Raw genomic sequence first — 15,889 nt, forward strand, 5'->3', positions numbered from 1 at the left:
ATGCAAGTCACCGTGATGGCAGAAACGAAACTACAGCCGAAAGCAACACCATCTGGGAACAGAAATGCACAGATTTCACAGAAATCGATTTGAATGAAAGGAAATCAATTCGAAAATCAGTGTTGCCACCCGAGAAAAAAAACGCAAATCATGGGAAATAAAGTCCACATCAAGTTGCTAATGATGGGAAAACAATATATTGTAAGAATAGACCTTAAGATGGGACCAACGGAAAATACCGTAACTGGCAGAAAAACGTAAATCGCGGGATTGTAAAAACATGGTTTTATTGTATATTTAGAATGGCAGAGGAAGATCAAGATCTCTATAATTGATTATATCATTACTAATCAGAAACTAGCTCCACATGTGAGAAATGTACATACTTAGTAGCTAGTCTAGCCATAAATATCGTTAGAACTTCAACAGCAATAAACCATTAATCTATCAGTAAATCATTTACAGCTTTCTGCATGTACAAACCACATGTGTAATGTGCATATAGCAGCACTGAATGTTTCCCTTTTGCCTTCATGCACACCTGAAGCCTGTGAGGCCACATATCAATAATGGCACAACAACATCCAACAAAAATGCTGCCACTGCTCACTCCAAATCCACCTTCAGGCTCACAATGCTGGGGTGTTGTTTTTTTGCATGCTAATCTCTCAAGTTCTGACTGTGTTTAAGTCAAAAATGGATTTAGATCAGGACTTCAAGGTGGCAAATCAGTGTTGTGTGGCCCTCGCCTTGTGTGGAGGCTGAGTCCTGCTGAAAGGTAAACTGCCTACCATGAAACAAGCTGTTGTTCAGGGGCTGTACCGCAAGTTCCAGCATGGTGTCTTAATACACTTTGGCAGCGGTTTTAACCCTTTTCTCACAGAAATGCAACTTGGATATCCTCTGATACGTCATCCCCACAAAAAACCATCACTAACACAGGGTGATGACCTCTCTGAATCCTTGGTGTTATGCCATGTGCTGTGACCATCCAGAGCATATACCCCAATTGCTTTAGTGGTTAAACAACTCAAGATGAAAATATTCTCATCTGTGAAGAGGATATCTCGGTTCTGTTATTTGTGTATGGCCAGAGAAGTGACTTTGATTTTATCACTGTCTGCTGCACAAGTTGTGGGGTAAGGAAGTGTCCAGTAGAACAACGATAGGCTCTCACCAACAAGTTATCAGTTAGTACATGTGGCATTATTCTCTGTGAAATGTTCATCTTTATCAACATCATAACTCTCACAAGCTGTTGCATCCTAACACAGCAAGGTTGACCTTTTCTTTAGTCAGATACTTCTGTATTGTTTTAATGGTTAACAGTCCGATATACAAACATCCTACTGATCCCAACTGTTTTAAGCATGCTGAAAATAACAGGTGGCTGCATTCCAACCTTGTGAAGTGCTATTACAACTGCATGCTTCTCATAATCTCTCCAATGCACGTTAACCTGTACAACTAGACAACTCCCTCTCTACTGATAAACCAGTGAATGTTGACTGTGCACAGCGTGGGAATGTGCAGAAGTTGTAACAGTACTTATGGAAAGACTGTAGTTTCTAAAATAGAAATACTAACAAAATGATGAAAGGAAGTAAATAAGAAAAAACAAGAAACAAAACAAGTGTAAAAATCTCATGATAAGTAACCATGTTTGGTTTTACATATTTTTTTAGGGGAAATGCACTTAAAGAAATGTTAATTTTGTCTGCAATAATTTTGTATTTTGTAATGACTTAATCATAGGCCTTTGTTTCAATAATATGGTGCATAGTGTCATTATGTAACACTGTTAACTTATGTCCATATATAGCAATTTCAAAAGATGCGTGAAGTATGACATCATGTTCAGATGTCAACACATGACCATATATGGAAGTTTCGAGAGATCATCCGTACAACAGAAGTCTGGAGCTTTAAAAGTGTCAAGAAGGATTTTGTCTTAGGCTTCTCGATCTTCTCTTACCTGGGTCTGCCACCACGCGACATCTGATAAGGTTGATTTAATGCACAAGTAATATATTTTCCATCTGCAAGTAGTAAAAAAGGTGTATCACCTTATTATTAAAAAACTAAAAAAGGACAAGGCTACTTGTATATAGAAGTTGTTAACTTCAAATCTATAAATTAAAGATGCCAAGAAATTATAATTCTTGGTTTAATCCTTTATGCAAGCAAAATTTGCATGCGAAGTAACTTCACGACTGGATTATTTGTATATAGAGGCTAATGACTTCGCATCAATTGCCTTAGTATCCCATGATGCAAAGCACATATCCTTACAAAAAAGTATAATGAAATGCATTATGGGAAGGGTCACTACCCAGACCAGTTTCGATCCTTATTGAAATGAAAAAGGGGTGCTCATCATTAGCCTAGAGTAGTTAGTATAGGGGGTGCAAGAGAGCCTGATAGCCTTAGGAGAAAGAAAAGCCAGATAGATAGCATGAGAGACAGAAAAGGCCTCAGCCCTTTTATATTGTCATATAGCCAAAGGCTACCAATCTCATGCAGGTGAACAACCAAAGACCAATTGAAACTAAAACACAAAGATGACTGACAGGGCCGGCTCTAGAATTTTTGCAGCCCCATGCAATCCATTACTTGCTGCCCCAGCACCAACCTCAAATTAACTTTTGGAATTTTGAAAACCATTATGTTCAACATTAGCTTCATGACCATTAATTTTAAATATAGTACCATCAATAATAATGCACTGATAAAGTGATTAAAATACTGCATATTCATAAAATAAACCATCGACTTCATCAATTGACATTCAATGAAATGTAGTAATAATTTATTACTTATATGGAATGATCTTCACTTGTACAATGGTGAACTGTTGAGTTACACTTAACTATAGAATGTACACGTTATAGTTTTAGCACTATTTTCATATTATTTTAATTAGAATTTATATTGTTTTTAGTATCTACTGGTTAAAAATACATTTTTCTTGCTTTCATATTTGCAAAATCAGAAATTAGGTCTGCATAGTCTCATTTCTGACCGATTTCATGTTCAATTGAAATCATGGCAAGACCTTCCAATCTAGTTTCGGCCATTGTTGAGCGTAAGTAAGTTTTAATAAAATTCAGTTTTGAGAAACTATGCTCACCACTTGCCGTCACAGGCAATGTCAGTAATATTCTTAGGGCGACAGTGACATTCGGAGCAAAGTTATTTTCAACAATAAAACGAAAAACTTCAATTGGCGGCATATTTTCTGGTACTAATTTGGACACTACTTTCAGTTCATCACATAGCGCAATTGCATCGATGTCTCTATTTTCTTCATGTGTTAAAATGGCTTCTAGGTTTTTACAATTGTCTAAGAGCTCATTTGTCGTCTCAGATTTTAATTTAGAGATGTTATATAAAAATGAAAAATGTGAACTATGATGTTCCAATAGCTCGAACCTTTCTTCAATACAATTAGTTGCAACATCAATAATAAAAAAAGAAAAACTCAACTTTGAATTTTGTTTTGGGATCTAAAATAGGTTCATCTCTTGCTTCATAATCATGCTGCTTTTTCTGCTGACACAATCTGGTACTTTCGAATGTTGGTTTCAAATCAGCATCAGCTTCGACTTTCTCAGCTAATGTTGTAACATCGACAAGAAAATTTTGAAATGATTTATCATTTCTGAGATTCTTAAGACTTTTGAAAACATTACCCAATGTTGTTATGGTGCTAGACAATTCCATCTTTATGCTTTGCAACAGTTTACTCGCAACATTAATTTCATTTAAAACATAGTGCCATATAACCAGACAACATAAAAATTTAAAGTCTCTAAGTTTTAGAGCAAGGGTTTCGGCTTCGTGTCTCGCCATTTTGCCTACTGACTCATCATCAGCAATTTCTACCAGTGCATAATAAAACTCCTCAATATAGTATCTTAAAGGATGAATAGCATTGATTCTAGATTCCAGCGAGTTGTACTTAATGGCTTCGGCATTAGGGTTGTAATATGTGTCTTAAGAATTCCCCAACGCAGCGCTGACACTGAGAAAAACACATTCTCTAGATGACATTGCGGCATCACTGACCACCAAGTTGAGAGAATGAGAACAGCAAGGGATATAAAAAGCTCTTGGGTTCAAGTCCTAATGTTGTTGAACTCCTGAATGCTTTCCTTTCATGTTCGATCCATTGTCATAACCCTGGCCACGCATGTTTGCGATTGGAATATTCATGTCTGATAATTTTCTTACGATACATTCGGTTAACGCGCTGAGCCTGTAGTGGCTTCTACAGAAATGAAACCAAGAAAATGTTCATGAATGTTGATATCAGTTGGATCCGTATTGACAAATCTTACAATTAATGTTAATTGTTCAATGTGGCTTACATCGGGAGTACAGTCTGCAACTATGACGTAATATTTAGCTTTCTCAACCATAGAAATTATTTGTTTTTTTATGGTTCCAGAGAAGAGAGCAATCAATTCATTTTGAATATTTTTCCCAAGATAATGTTGGGCCGAACCACAAGATACTCTCATTAAATGTTCAGACATAGCACTGTCAAATCTGGCAATCAGTTCAACAAGCTGTAAAAAATTTCCATTATTAGGGTCATATAAATTATCAGATGTTCCACAAAATGGTAAGCATTGTTGACCCAAGAACCGGACAACAGCAATTAGGCATTCTATAATAATTTTAGTTTAATCCTTTATCCAAGTGTGAGCAAACAAAGTATGCACCTGAAAGTATCTTCAGGACTGGGTTAAGGTGGTACAATACCAGGGCAACTCGTTGCAAAGGTGGAGCAAGCTACCAACACTCCTATAATGCAAAACACATCTCCTTGCGGATATGTCTAATGTTATGCATTAAGGGAACGGCCACTATCCAGTGTACCTGTTGTAATCGCAGGTTAAGCTGTGTCTTGGCACTTTTATTTATGTTTGGGTCTTTCAGTTTTTCTACATCAATGTTATGCATTAACCACCTTACCGGCCGTTATGGATCAAATACGCATCCGCATACGCTTCGTATCCATCATATATTTCATTGTTATAACAATGGTATTACAATTTTAATAAGCACTTCGCATCCATGATAAACTGAACGTCTATAGACGTCTGCCGGTAGCGTGGTTAAGGGAAGGGCCACTACCCAGTGGGTATTGGCCCTTCCCTTAATGCATAACATTAGACATATCCGCAAGGAGATGTGTTTTGCATTATAGGAGATACTGAGATAGGAGTGTTGGTAGCTTGCTCCACCTTTGCAACGAGTTGCCCTGGTGTTGTACCACCTTAACCCAGTCCTGAAGATACTTTCAGGCGCAAACTTTGTTTGCTCACACTTGGATAAAGGATTAAACTAAAATTATTATACTCTAACCAAGTGAAAAATAAACTTTCATCATCAAAAAAATTAGGCATTCTATTATGCTCCTCCAGTGCCGAATTTCTGAATTTAATAACTTTTGCTACATTGAATCAATTGTCTGTTCTAATTTAAGCCTGGACAATAATTCAATCCACTTTTTATGGGACTCCAAATGGTTTTTGGATTTCTTGTGTTCATTAAGATACACATACAAATGACCCCAATCATTATACCCATCAGTGAATTACATTACAGGAAAACAACTTACAGCAGAAACAAAATACAGAATCTTTTTCTTTTGAATACACTAACCATGATCGATTAATATGTTCTCCATTGCTTAGTTCCCTGGTGTAAAAATTTAATGAAAATTTCCTACCATTAGAGCTGTGTGGAAAAATGAAATCACTGTTTGGTTTTTTTCTCTGGCGGGCCCTTTTTTACGATTTCCAGTCTTTCGGCATCGCTTAAAGAAGGATTCCATCTAGCTGGATCAGTGTACCTATCAAGTTCATCACTTAAATCTCTAGATTCGGAAATTGTCATTTTCGAAATCTCGAAAATCTTAATTTCGGGATTCCTTGCAATGTTTATGTTACTTACTGGGATCCGAATTAGAAGTACTTGCCACGAGCTCAGAATCATTGGTTTCGGTACATTTACTTATTTCCTCCTGCCCTACATCAGCCGATTCAGTTTTTAGATATTTAAGTAAAGTCCCGCTATGTTTTTGAATATCACGTTCTTTTTCCAGTTTCCGTTTGCGATATTCTGCACCTGATAGTTTTTTTCTTTTATCGAACATTGTAATCTATTTGAATATTAAAATTGTTTTAAACCCTACAATAAAATATTATTATTAGTATGGTATTATTTAGTAATTAATGGAGGTTGAAACACTGTACTAACTACTAATTTACATAAAACTCAAAAAAAATCTTATCACTGTAACAGTCACTAACACTGAGCAAAATCAACTTAATACACGCTCAAAAACAAGTGAAACATTCTGGAGATTACAGTATCGACAGCCATTACTCTAAGAGAAGGACTCTAGTGAAAATTTCAATTACTTCGTATATGACTCATTTTCTAGTACACGTGTCTTGCCTCAGGCAGTAATTCATATAATCGGATTAAGTTCTAAGTTCCCGTGTTTAGTTCACAATGTATGCATACCCAATACTAAGAATTAGCATGATTAATACAACTAACAACTAGAAGTTTTTACAAATATATTACAACATATTATACAAAATAGTGACACACAACAGTAGGTAATATTTTAACATTTATTCTGATGAACAAAATTGGCCTTGGGAATGGCAGATTATGTTAAACTCTGAATGAGATACTATTATATTATAATTCTTCTCATTCATAATTTAACAACAGCTAACAGTGGGAAATTCAATTCATAGTTAGTTAACAAGCACAAGATGGAAATATAATATTGCATAATGAACTTTTAAATGCAGTTTTATTGCAGACTCCATTGTTGCATATGCAAGGAATAGAGAGGAGAGGCAAGAGGGAAAGAGAGTAAGCGAAGAATGACTCGCATAGCTCCGATTACCGAAGAGAATTACGCGAGTATCATTGGTCGATGGATTGTCGGAAATAGAAACAGCATCATGGGCATAATAAGTCACTGGTCAACTTATTATAAAAACTGCAATCTTACACAATATTATTATTATTTATTCCACATCTTCATTTTATTCACTTTCATTTTGGCCGCCCCCCCCCCAAAAAAATTGCCGCCCTGTGCAAATGCACGCGTTGCACCGTCGGTAGAGCCGACCCTGATGACTGATACTCAAGTGGTTAGCATTATCTGAGTTAACCACCTTGATTTAGCCGTCTCTACCTAGGATTGCTCTCCAGCCATCTCTACAATTGATAAGATTGTTGAATTAGGAGAATGGAACCATTTAAAAAAATCTCTCATAGTAAAAATAGACAGAATAAATAAGTGAATATTGCATAATGTGGGTTGTCTACACCACCAAGCCAAAAATTTGATAATCTCCTAAAATGCTTCTTTCTAAATACAAAAATTGTCAGCTGAATAATAAAATTTTCACAATACAATATTAGTTGAAGGAACTGTTATTCCTTTCACAGCAAAGAACAACAGTTCCTTGTATTGTTGACTTCCTGTAAGAAAGGTTGAAGAACAATGCAAAGAGCAATGGACCAAGAGTGCAATCTCGCTTGACTCCTTTTTGAATTTTGCCTGGGTCTGATAGGAATCCATTAACTAGGAGATGGACAGATGAACTGGCATATGTTCCTTTAATAATGGATAGCAGCTTTTCACCTACACCAATTTGATGGAGATTGTGGAACAGAAAGGGATGCTGGGCATTATCAAATGCTTGAGTAAGGCCTACTGATAACACTTGCATTGGCTGCTTTTTCATATTAACTAAGCAGAGTAGATAAGAAACAGATTAAATTCTACTGCTCGAACTGGAACTCCATATATTTGTGCGCTTTTAATTATGTATCTCATTTGATCTTTATTGGGGTCTCATTCAGTGGAAGCCAGACCCAGAAGTGATACCAAAGTTGAGGTAATGCAGAAGCCGTATTTCCATATACAAGTAGTCAAAAGATGTCAACACCTTATTACTAAAATGCCATGGACTGGGGATAAATATTGAAAGTTTTTTCACTTGGTTATACTATAACTTAAAGATGCCAAGAAATTCTATTATTGGTTTCATCCTTTACCCAAATGTAAGCAAACAAAGTTTGTGCATGAAGTCACTTCACGACTGGGCTACTTGTATATAGACTAATGACTTCACATCAATTACCTTAGTATTCCAAAATGCAATGCACATATCCTTACTATAAATTAAAGATGCCAAGAAATTATATTTTTCATTTCATAGTATAACCAAGTGGAAAAACTTGGTGATGGAAACGTTTGGGAGTGGATTTCCTGTATACTGAAAAGGACAGGTTACCATTAGGTAGGAGTGTGTGATCAAGGTGTCTAAGAAGGGCATATTCCTTTTCCATAGTAAACTGGATTCTAGTGCAAAGACTAATGAGGTGACAGAGGAAAGAGTAATTTGTCTAGGCCAAATAGAAAGCACATCATCTACATATCTTAACCAGATATAAAGGTTGAGAGGGACTGAGTGAATAAACTGTTTTTCAAAATCTTTTATGAAAAAAAATTGGCATGTGTGTATCACAGGTGGGCAGTTAGAGAGCACCTCTATGGATACCCTCTGTTTATAATTTTTTGTTCCTCCAAGAGAAATATTTGGAATGGATAGAAAAGGAAAAGAAGGATGTGTTCTCTATTTAGCTTCAGATGAATGAATGTGCCAGGCACATTCTTTCCTCTCTCACCTCAATAGTCTTCGCACTAGAATCCAATTTACTATGGAAAAAGAAACTAATACATACTAATAGAAGAAACTAATAGATGCCGGCCTGATTATTTGAGTGGTTAGCGTATCCGCTAACCACTTGGTAATTTGAATTTTCGATGTTATAGAATGGTCCTTTTTGAATTTAAGCATGAAGGAATTGTTGTTCCCCCCCCCACCCCTTACTGCAGTTTCTGGCTGTGTATGCATGTATGTGAATATTATTATGTCAAAAGGATTGATTTCATTGTTATTATGTTTACGAAGGTATTTGTTTTCTGATGTTAACAATAATAATTTGTGATTTTCTTTTTTTTTCCCCATTGGTGTTGCTGACCATGTTATATTTTTTGTCAAGAGCTGTGATATGTTGATGTAAGTTACTACAGGGATTATATAAGTTATGTCTACAAGCTACTATAAGGATACTGTTAATATTTAAAGAATTTATTTATCCTGTAGGCGACTGCGCCATTGTTAATATTTAATGAATTTTCCTATATAGGCTGCGCCATTTGTTATTTATAATGTGTATTATAAATAATATTTCATTTACTAACAATTATTTTTATTTTTGACTCCGAGTGTCCCTATATGTTATTATATTTGCACAAAGAGTTCACTCCAATTGGTGCAATGACTTTAACTCACTCTTTCAGAATCCAACTAATCATTGACTCAATACCAAGTACAAAATAAACACATTTAATAAAACTTAAAACAACATATATACACTTCTAGTAAAAATACATAACTACAATTACAGATTTTATGGATCCAAGGCCTTATTAAAAAAATATAAACTTACTCTTAAGACAAAACACTTTTTCTTTTACAATCACAAAAAAAGTGTTCAAAGTCTTATTTTCTTCCTGTTAAGGCTCTTTCCAGAAGTTACAAGGTTCTGTACTTCATTTTTTAGGATCCCTTTAAAATTCCTTTTTACTGCCTCACACAAAACAAAATCAAGTTCCTTCCTACTTGAATATATCTTGGCCAGTTTATAAAAACTTAGTTTCAAGATTTCCTTTTTCTTCTGTACTTATTCCTTCTTGAAACATATTATTTCCACTATTCCTTTTTCGGAATACAATATGAAATTTCTTTTGACTGCCGAACACAAAAAATCAAGTTCTCCCAACTTGAATATTCCTCGGCCAGTGTTCTAAAAAACTTTCCGAACGCTCTCTTGTTTACCACTGTAACTTGGATACGCAACGCTTTTCTTGTCAGCTGTCAATCAAACATCAAGTTCACTCCGGGAGCATGCGCACTTCAACAACGTCAGAAACTACGCATTGTAAAAATATGGCTGACTCGCTGTATCCACCAGCACTGAAGAAAGTCTTTCATAAACACAAAATTCAACATTTAAAAATACAACAAACTTTCTTATAAATAATACAAATAATCAATTAAGTAAGTACTTCAATATTTTTACTTCTTTACATATTACTTCTAACATAATATTTTCATAACGAGCACATCACAAGTGCAGACACTGCGTGTATGAAAACAAAAACTAACAAGCAATATTATTATTATTATTATTATTATTATTATTATTACGGGCAACTCCAGGGAGTCATTAGACTCATCGAGGGAGCCCCCAAATCATTTTCATCACAACTATTCGACATTCATACAGTATCTATCATACCTCGCCTTAAACTCATTCACTGTCACAGCATCCACCACAGACTCAGGGAGCGCATTCCACTCATTCACTACTCTAAAAGTAAAGAACCCAGCTCTAACACCTTTACTAACCACACTTTTGCCCAGTTTCCATGGATGTCCCCTAGTCCTCCCACAACCAGCCCTGTTCTCAAAAATATCTTCTGAATTAATTTTATAGAAACCCTTCAGTAATTTGAATGTCTCAATCATATCTCCCCTCCTCCGCCTATCAACCAATTTTTGCAACCCACAAATCCTCAACCTGTTCATTCCACAGACCTGCTATCATCTTGGTCACTCGCCTCTGGATCCTCTCCACCTCCTCCCCATCAAGAAGAAACCTAGGTGACCAAATCTGAGCACAGTAGTCTAGATGGGGTCTTATCAAGGCTCGATACAGAGGAACAATAACCTGCTTGTCTCTGCTTGTCAACGTATTCTTCAGCAACCAAGTGATTTGATGAGCTGATTTGGCCACTTTTGCAATGTGTCCCCTAAATTTCAATTCCTTATCCACCAACACTCCTAAATGCACAAGTGTCCACAAGTCCACAAGTCGATGAATATATTAATACGTAAAAATATTCAGAATTTATAATATGATTATTTTTACAATACATTAGTATAAATTGCTACAAGTTACAGCTATTAGTATCAAATTACTACTATAAATTTCACTTTGTAAACTGTGTACAAAAATAATAGTTTTTTTTTTCAGCACTAAGAATGCACCAACTTCACCTTCCTGGTAACACATCCATACAATGACATCTTAATCAGCATTATGAAGATCTCATAAAGCTGCTAGTTGGCTGTTTGAAAGTACAACTGGTACAACTAAAGCTAAGATGTCTCATAAAGCATTAAATATCATTTTAGATATATAAAACACCGACACTGAAAGTGAATGACAATAACTAGCTTTATCCACAGCCATCCTAATATTTTATTCCGCTGGCAACATGTATAATTCTGTCCACAAAAATATATTAAAATGCTATCTATGTGTGCATACTTTTATGTCAATAAAAAGTGACTTTTTTTTTTAAAGCAGGCTTTGAATAAACCTTCTTCTTATTGTGCTATCTTCTATCGAAGGTCAGCGACCATCTTGGCGAACAAACTGCGCTCTTGTGCTAATCTGAGCAGTTGTGCACTGCTCTTTCCTGTCCACGTCTTGATGTTGTCAAACCATGATATTCTTTTTCTTCCTCTAGTTCCTTTGCCACCAATTCTTCCTATCAAAATAGTTTGTAGAAGTTGGTATTTGCTGTTTCTCATGATGTGGCCAAGATATGATGTTTTTCGTTTCTTGATTATTTGTACAAGATGTTTAGCTTTGCCAATGGATTTTTTAAGACCTCTTCATAATTTTTTCTGTCCATGATATCTTCAGCATTCTTCTGTATGGCCACATCTCAAAAGCTTCGATTTTCTTGATGGCTGTCGCCTTCAATGTCCATGTTTCAACTCCATAGAGCAGAATAGACTACACATAGCATTTCAGCATTCGGCATCTGACTTCCATGTTTATGTCTTTATTGCAGAATAGTGTTCTCATTTTCATGAAGGACTGCCGTGCAACTTCAATCCTTGTCTTTATATCTATTTCTGGATCCCACCGTTCATTAAGCCAGCAACCAAGATATTTATATCTTGACACTTGATCAATATTTTCCCCATTGAGTGTCAGTTTCATTGATGAGGCTGGATGTTTGCTGATGATCATGTATTTTGTCTTGTTGATGTTTATATTTATTCCCATTCTTTGGCTTTCTATGTATACTCTGTCAATGAGTTTTTGGAGATCCATAATATTATCTGCTCTGCATATCGAAGGTTGTTAACAATCTTTCCATTTATTGTGATTTCCTCTGAAACATTCTTCCAATGCTTTTTTAAAGATTACCTCTGCATATATGTTGAACAGGAGTGGTGAGAGCACACATCCTTGTCTCTGCCTCTTTTGATGTTAATATCACTGGTAATGTTGTCTAATTGAATGGTAGCTGACTGATTCCAATACAGATTTGTTATTAGTCTCATGTCTTGTTCGTCTAGCCTTATTTGTTGAAGGACTTCTATTAAGTTAGTGTGTCTGACTTTGTCGAATGCTTTTTCAAAATCTATGAAACACATAAAGACAGATTTCTGTTTTTCTATGCATTTTTGTATCAATATTTGGGTACAGAAAAGGGCCTCTCTAGTACCAAAACCATTCCGAAAGCCGAATTGTGTTTCACTTAGAGTTTCTTCACTTTTTCTATAAATACGATTCTGAATTACTTTCAAAAATATTTTTAATGTTTGGCTCATTAGACTAATAAGTCAGAAGTCACCACAGGAATTCGCTTTGGGTTTCTTTGGGACAGTGATAAATGTAGATTTGAGCCAATCTGATGGAAATTCATCACTTTCATATATTTTATTAAATAGTTTTTCAAGAAGTTTGGTGTTATCTGGTTCTATTAATTTTAAAAATTCTGTTTTCACACCATCTGGTCCACTGGCTTTTCCTGTTTTACTTGTTCGTATAGCATTCTCTATTTTGCATTTCATGATTGCTGGTCCTTGAATGTTATCTTTTATATTTATAGGCTTCTGTCTAGTATCATTGAAAAGTTCTGTTACATATTTTATCCAAATCTGTGCTTTATTCTCTTCTTCTAGAACTATTTTTCCATTTTCGTCTCTTAGAGACACTATTTGCTTTTTCCTCAGTTTTCCAGAAATTTCACTGATTTTCTTATACAGATTGAAATTATCATGTTTCTTCTGAAGCAGTTCAATTTCAGTACATAAATTTTTCATCCAATTTTCCTTGGCTTCTTTTTTTTTTTCTTGATGATGTTATGTGTTTCTGTATACCTGGCAAGGTCTTTGTTTTTGTACATTCTTCTTGTATCAATAAGAGAAAGAATCTCATCTGTCATCCATTCCTGTTGTTTTATATTATTCACATAACCTACTTCTTCAATACTTGTTGTTATGATGGCATTCTTTAAGCTATTCCAAAGAGATTCCACACTTTTATTTTCTTCTATGTTAATCTGTTGTAATCGCAGGTTAAGCTGTGTCTTGGCACTTTTATTTATGTTTGGGTCTTTCAGTTTTTCTACATCAATTTTCTTTTTCTTCTTTTGTGATTTTTTAGCTGATTTTAATCTAAGACGTACTTCTGCAACTATGGGATTGTGGTTTGATGAGATATCTGCTCCAGGATAAGTCTTTGCACTCTTTATACTACTGTGGAATCTTTTATTTATCAGTATATAATCAATTTGATTTCTGACAATGTTATGTTGGTTATCTTGAGGCGATTTCCAAGTGTACAGTCTTCTGGGTGGAAGTTTAAACCAGGTATTTGCTATTGTTAGATCTTCTTCCTGACAGAACTGGACTAGGCGATCTCCTCTGTCGTTTCTGGTGCCTAAGCCATGTTCGCCAACAATTTCTCCATCACCCCCTCTTCCCACTTTTGCATTGAAGTCAGCCATCACTATATTTATATCATGTTTCTTTGTTAGGTTTTTAATCTCTTTTAGGTGTTCATAAAACTCTTCAACATCTTCTTCACTTTTGTCAAATGTGGGTGCATAAGCTTGGATGATATTTATATTAACGGGGTTTCCCTTAAGTTGTAACAGCATTATCCTTTCAGAAAATGAAATCCAATTTATTACTGATTTATTGATTTCTTCATCTACTATTACAGCTACATGTCGATGTTTGTTCTCATCATTCCCAGAGTAATACATTGTCGTATTATCTTGTTGACACTTTCCAGATCCTGGCCATCATGTCTCGCAAATTCCCAAAATCCGGATGCCCAGCCTCTTCATTTCTCTTGTGGCATTTCTTAATTTGCCAGCTTCATACAGAGTTCTGACATTCCAAGTTGCAATTTTAAAAGTGGACACCATTTTGAGCCTGGAGATTCTTCGCACTCCTGTCCCATTTAAGGGACGCCGGGAACTTGGGGCCAATTGTAAGGGTTTGCTCGCCATGGTGGTTGTTCTGGAGATAAGGTAGAGCAGTAGTTTCTCCATTTGCTTTCTGCTCTGCAGTATTACAGACGTACACAATATAATCATATTGCCATCTGCAAATCTCTGATCACAAGCTTTTCCATCATCATTTGGCTTCAACCTTGTGTCAGTACTGACAATGCTGCTTCCCAATGTCAGGGACAGTGACCCCAGCAGGTGCTTATTTAATGGCGGCACTACTCGCCATGTCACCGAGTTGTCATTGGGCTTTGTGAGGTTTTAAGTGAAACAGAATTGCCACTTCTGCTCCCCCACGCCCTGATAGCTCCGTCGCTGTTGGTCCACGGCTGCTTATTTGCCAGATTGCTCTGCTTATATCGCAGCTAGCCTCCATATCTGAAGGCTGTTCCCTGATCCACCACCTGGGGAGGCACCCGGTAGTAGTCAGCTCTGCCCCAGGAGGGGCAGAATAAACCAAGGCATATGATGCACTCTTGTGATTAAGCTGTTGTGTACAGGCACACAACACTCTCTCTCCCACACACACATACACACACACATTATGTGTGTATATTTATTCACGTATTCAGAGAGAATTTTTTTTTTGCATTTTAAAGTTTATTGCTTTATGTTCAATAAATACCGTAACAAAACACTAGAATCACGGTTCTGTGTTATAAGCAAAACGATTCCTTACAATTGTGTGGGTGAGAACAGTTAATTCAGTAATGCAAGCATGTACAAATTGCGTAAATTATACTCTTATATACTTTACTAATTCTAATCGAAATAATTGTTTTCTATAAAAATTACCTCCTGGTGGTACGTAATCATCGTCACTGTCCGAATCGCCTTCGCTTTCAGGATTTTGATCTTCAAAAAGAGACATATCTCAGATATAAATCACTTTAAGACTGAAAACTGCTCTCCTAAAAATCAGTTGAAGACAGTACTAAAGCCATGCAATTTTAATATTATTATGCAAATAAAAAAATTCCGACAACTATCTACAATAACACCGCTATCGAACAACACGCAAACTAGGTTTGTTGTTCACAGAAAAAATTCCTACTACAGAGTGCTGCCCTCTATTTTTTCTTATTTCTGTGTGAAACTAAATTTCGATACCAATTCACTGCTGCTCCTTCACTGACGAAAACCGCTAAAATGTGGAGAGGCGCTGCGTACACAGCCCTGAATGGAAAGGTAAGTACTAATTCCTTCTTACGCTCGAATTGTGGATGAGTCTCGTTAGTGTGAAGAGAGCATTGGAAAGGCCTGCATGGAGTTCACAGCGTCGATTTTTACAAGCAACTCTCACGTGTGAAGTATGTTCAGATTAATATGAGTATAACAATTAGGTATAATCAGATTAGTTAATCCTGCCGTATTATCTGGCTGCTGTCTGGAACGACATTTCTTTATCTTCCATCATCGAGAAACAAAACAGCAGCGTACATGATCTTT

At 36.0% G+C, this 15,889-nt stretch overlaps 1 protein-coding gene across 1 annotated transcript in view; it reads right to left on the bottom strand.

Annotated features, from left to right (window-relative positions):
• Yeti (yeti) overlaps nt 1–15,467 on the bottom strand; it is an 86,054-nt gene extending 70,587 nt beyond the window's left edge. The window contains exon 1 of the mRNA XM_090413017.1: nt 15,236–15,467. Coding sequence (XP_090269143.1) covers nt 15,236–15,311 — 76 coding nt within the window. The 5' untranslated portion in view covers nt 15,312–15,467. The remainder of the gene's footprint in view (nt 1–15,235) is intronic.
• Nucleotides 15,468–15,889: the final 422 nt, after the last annotated feature.

This window comes from Typopeltis vanoorti, chromosome 1, assembly GCF_054136105.1.
Source record: "Typopeltis vanoorti isolate ZY-2024b chromosome 1, IOZ_Tvanoo_1.0, whole genome shotgun sequence".
Classification (NCBI taxonomy): domain Eukaryota; kingdom Metazoa; phylum Arthropoda; class Arachnida; order Uropygi; family Thelyphonidae; genus Typopeltis; species Typopeltis vanoorti.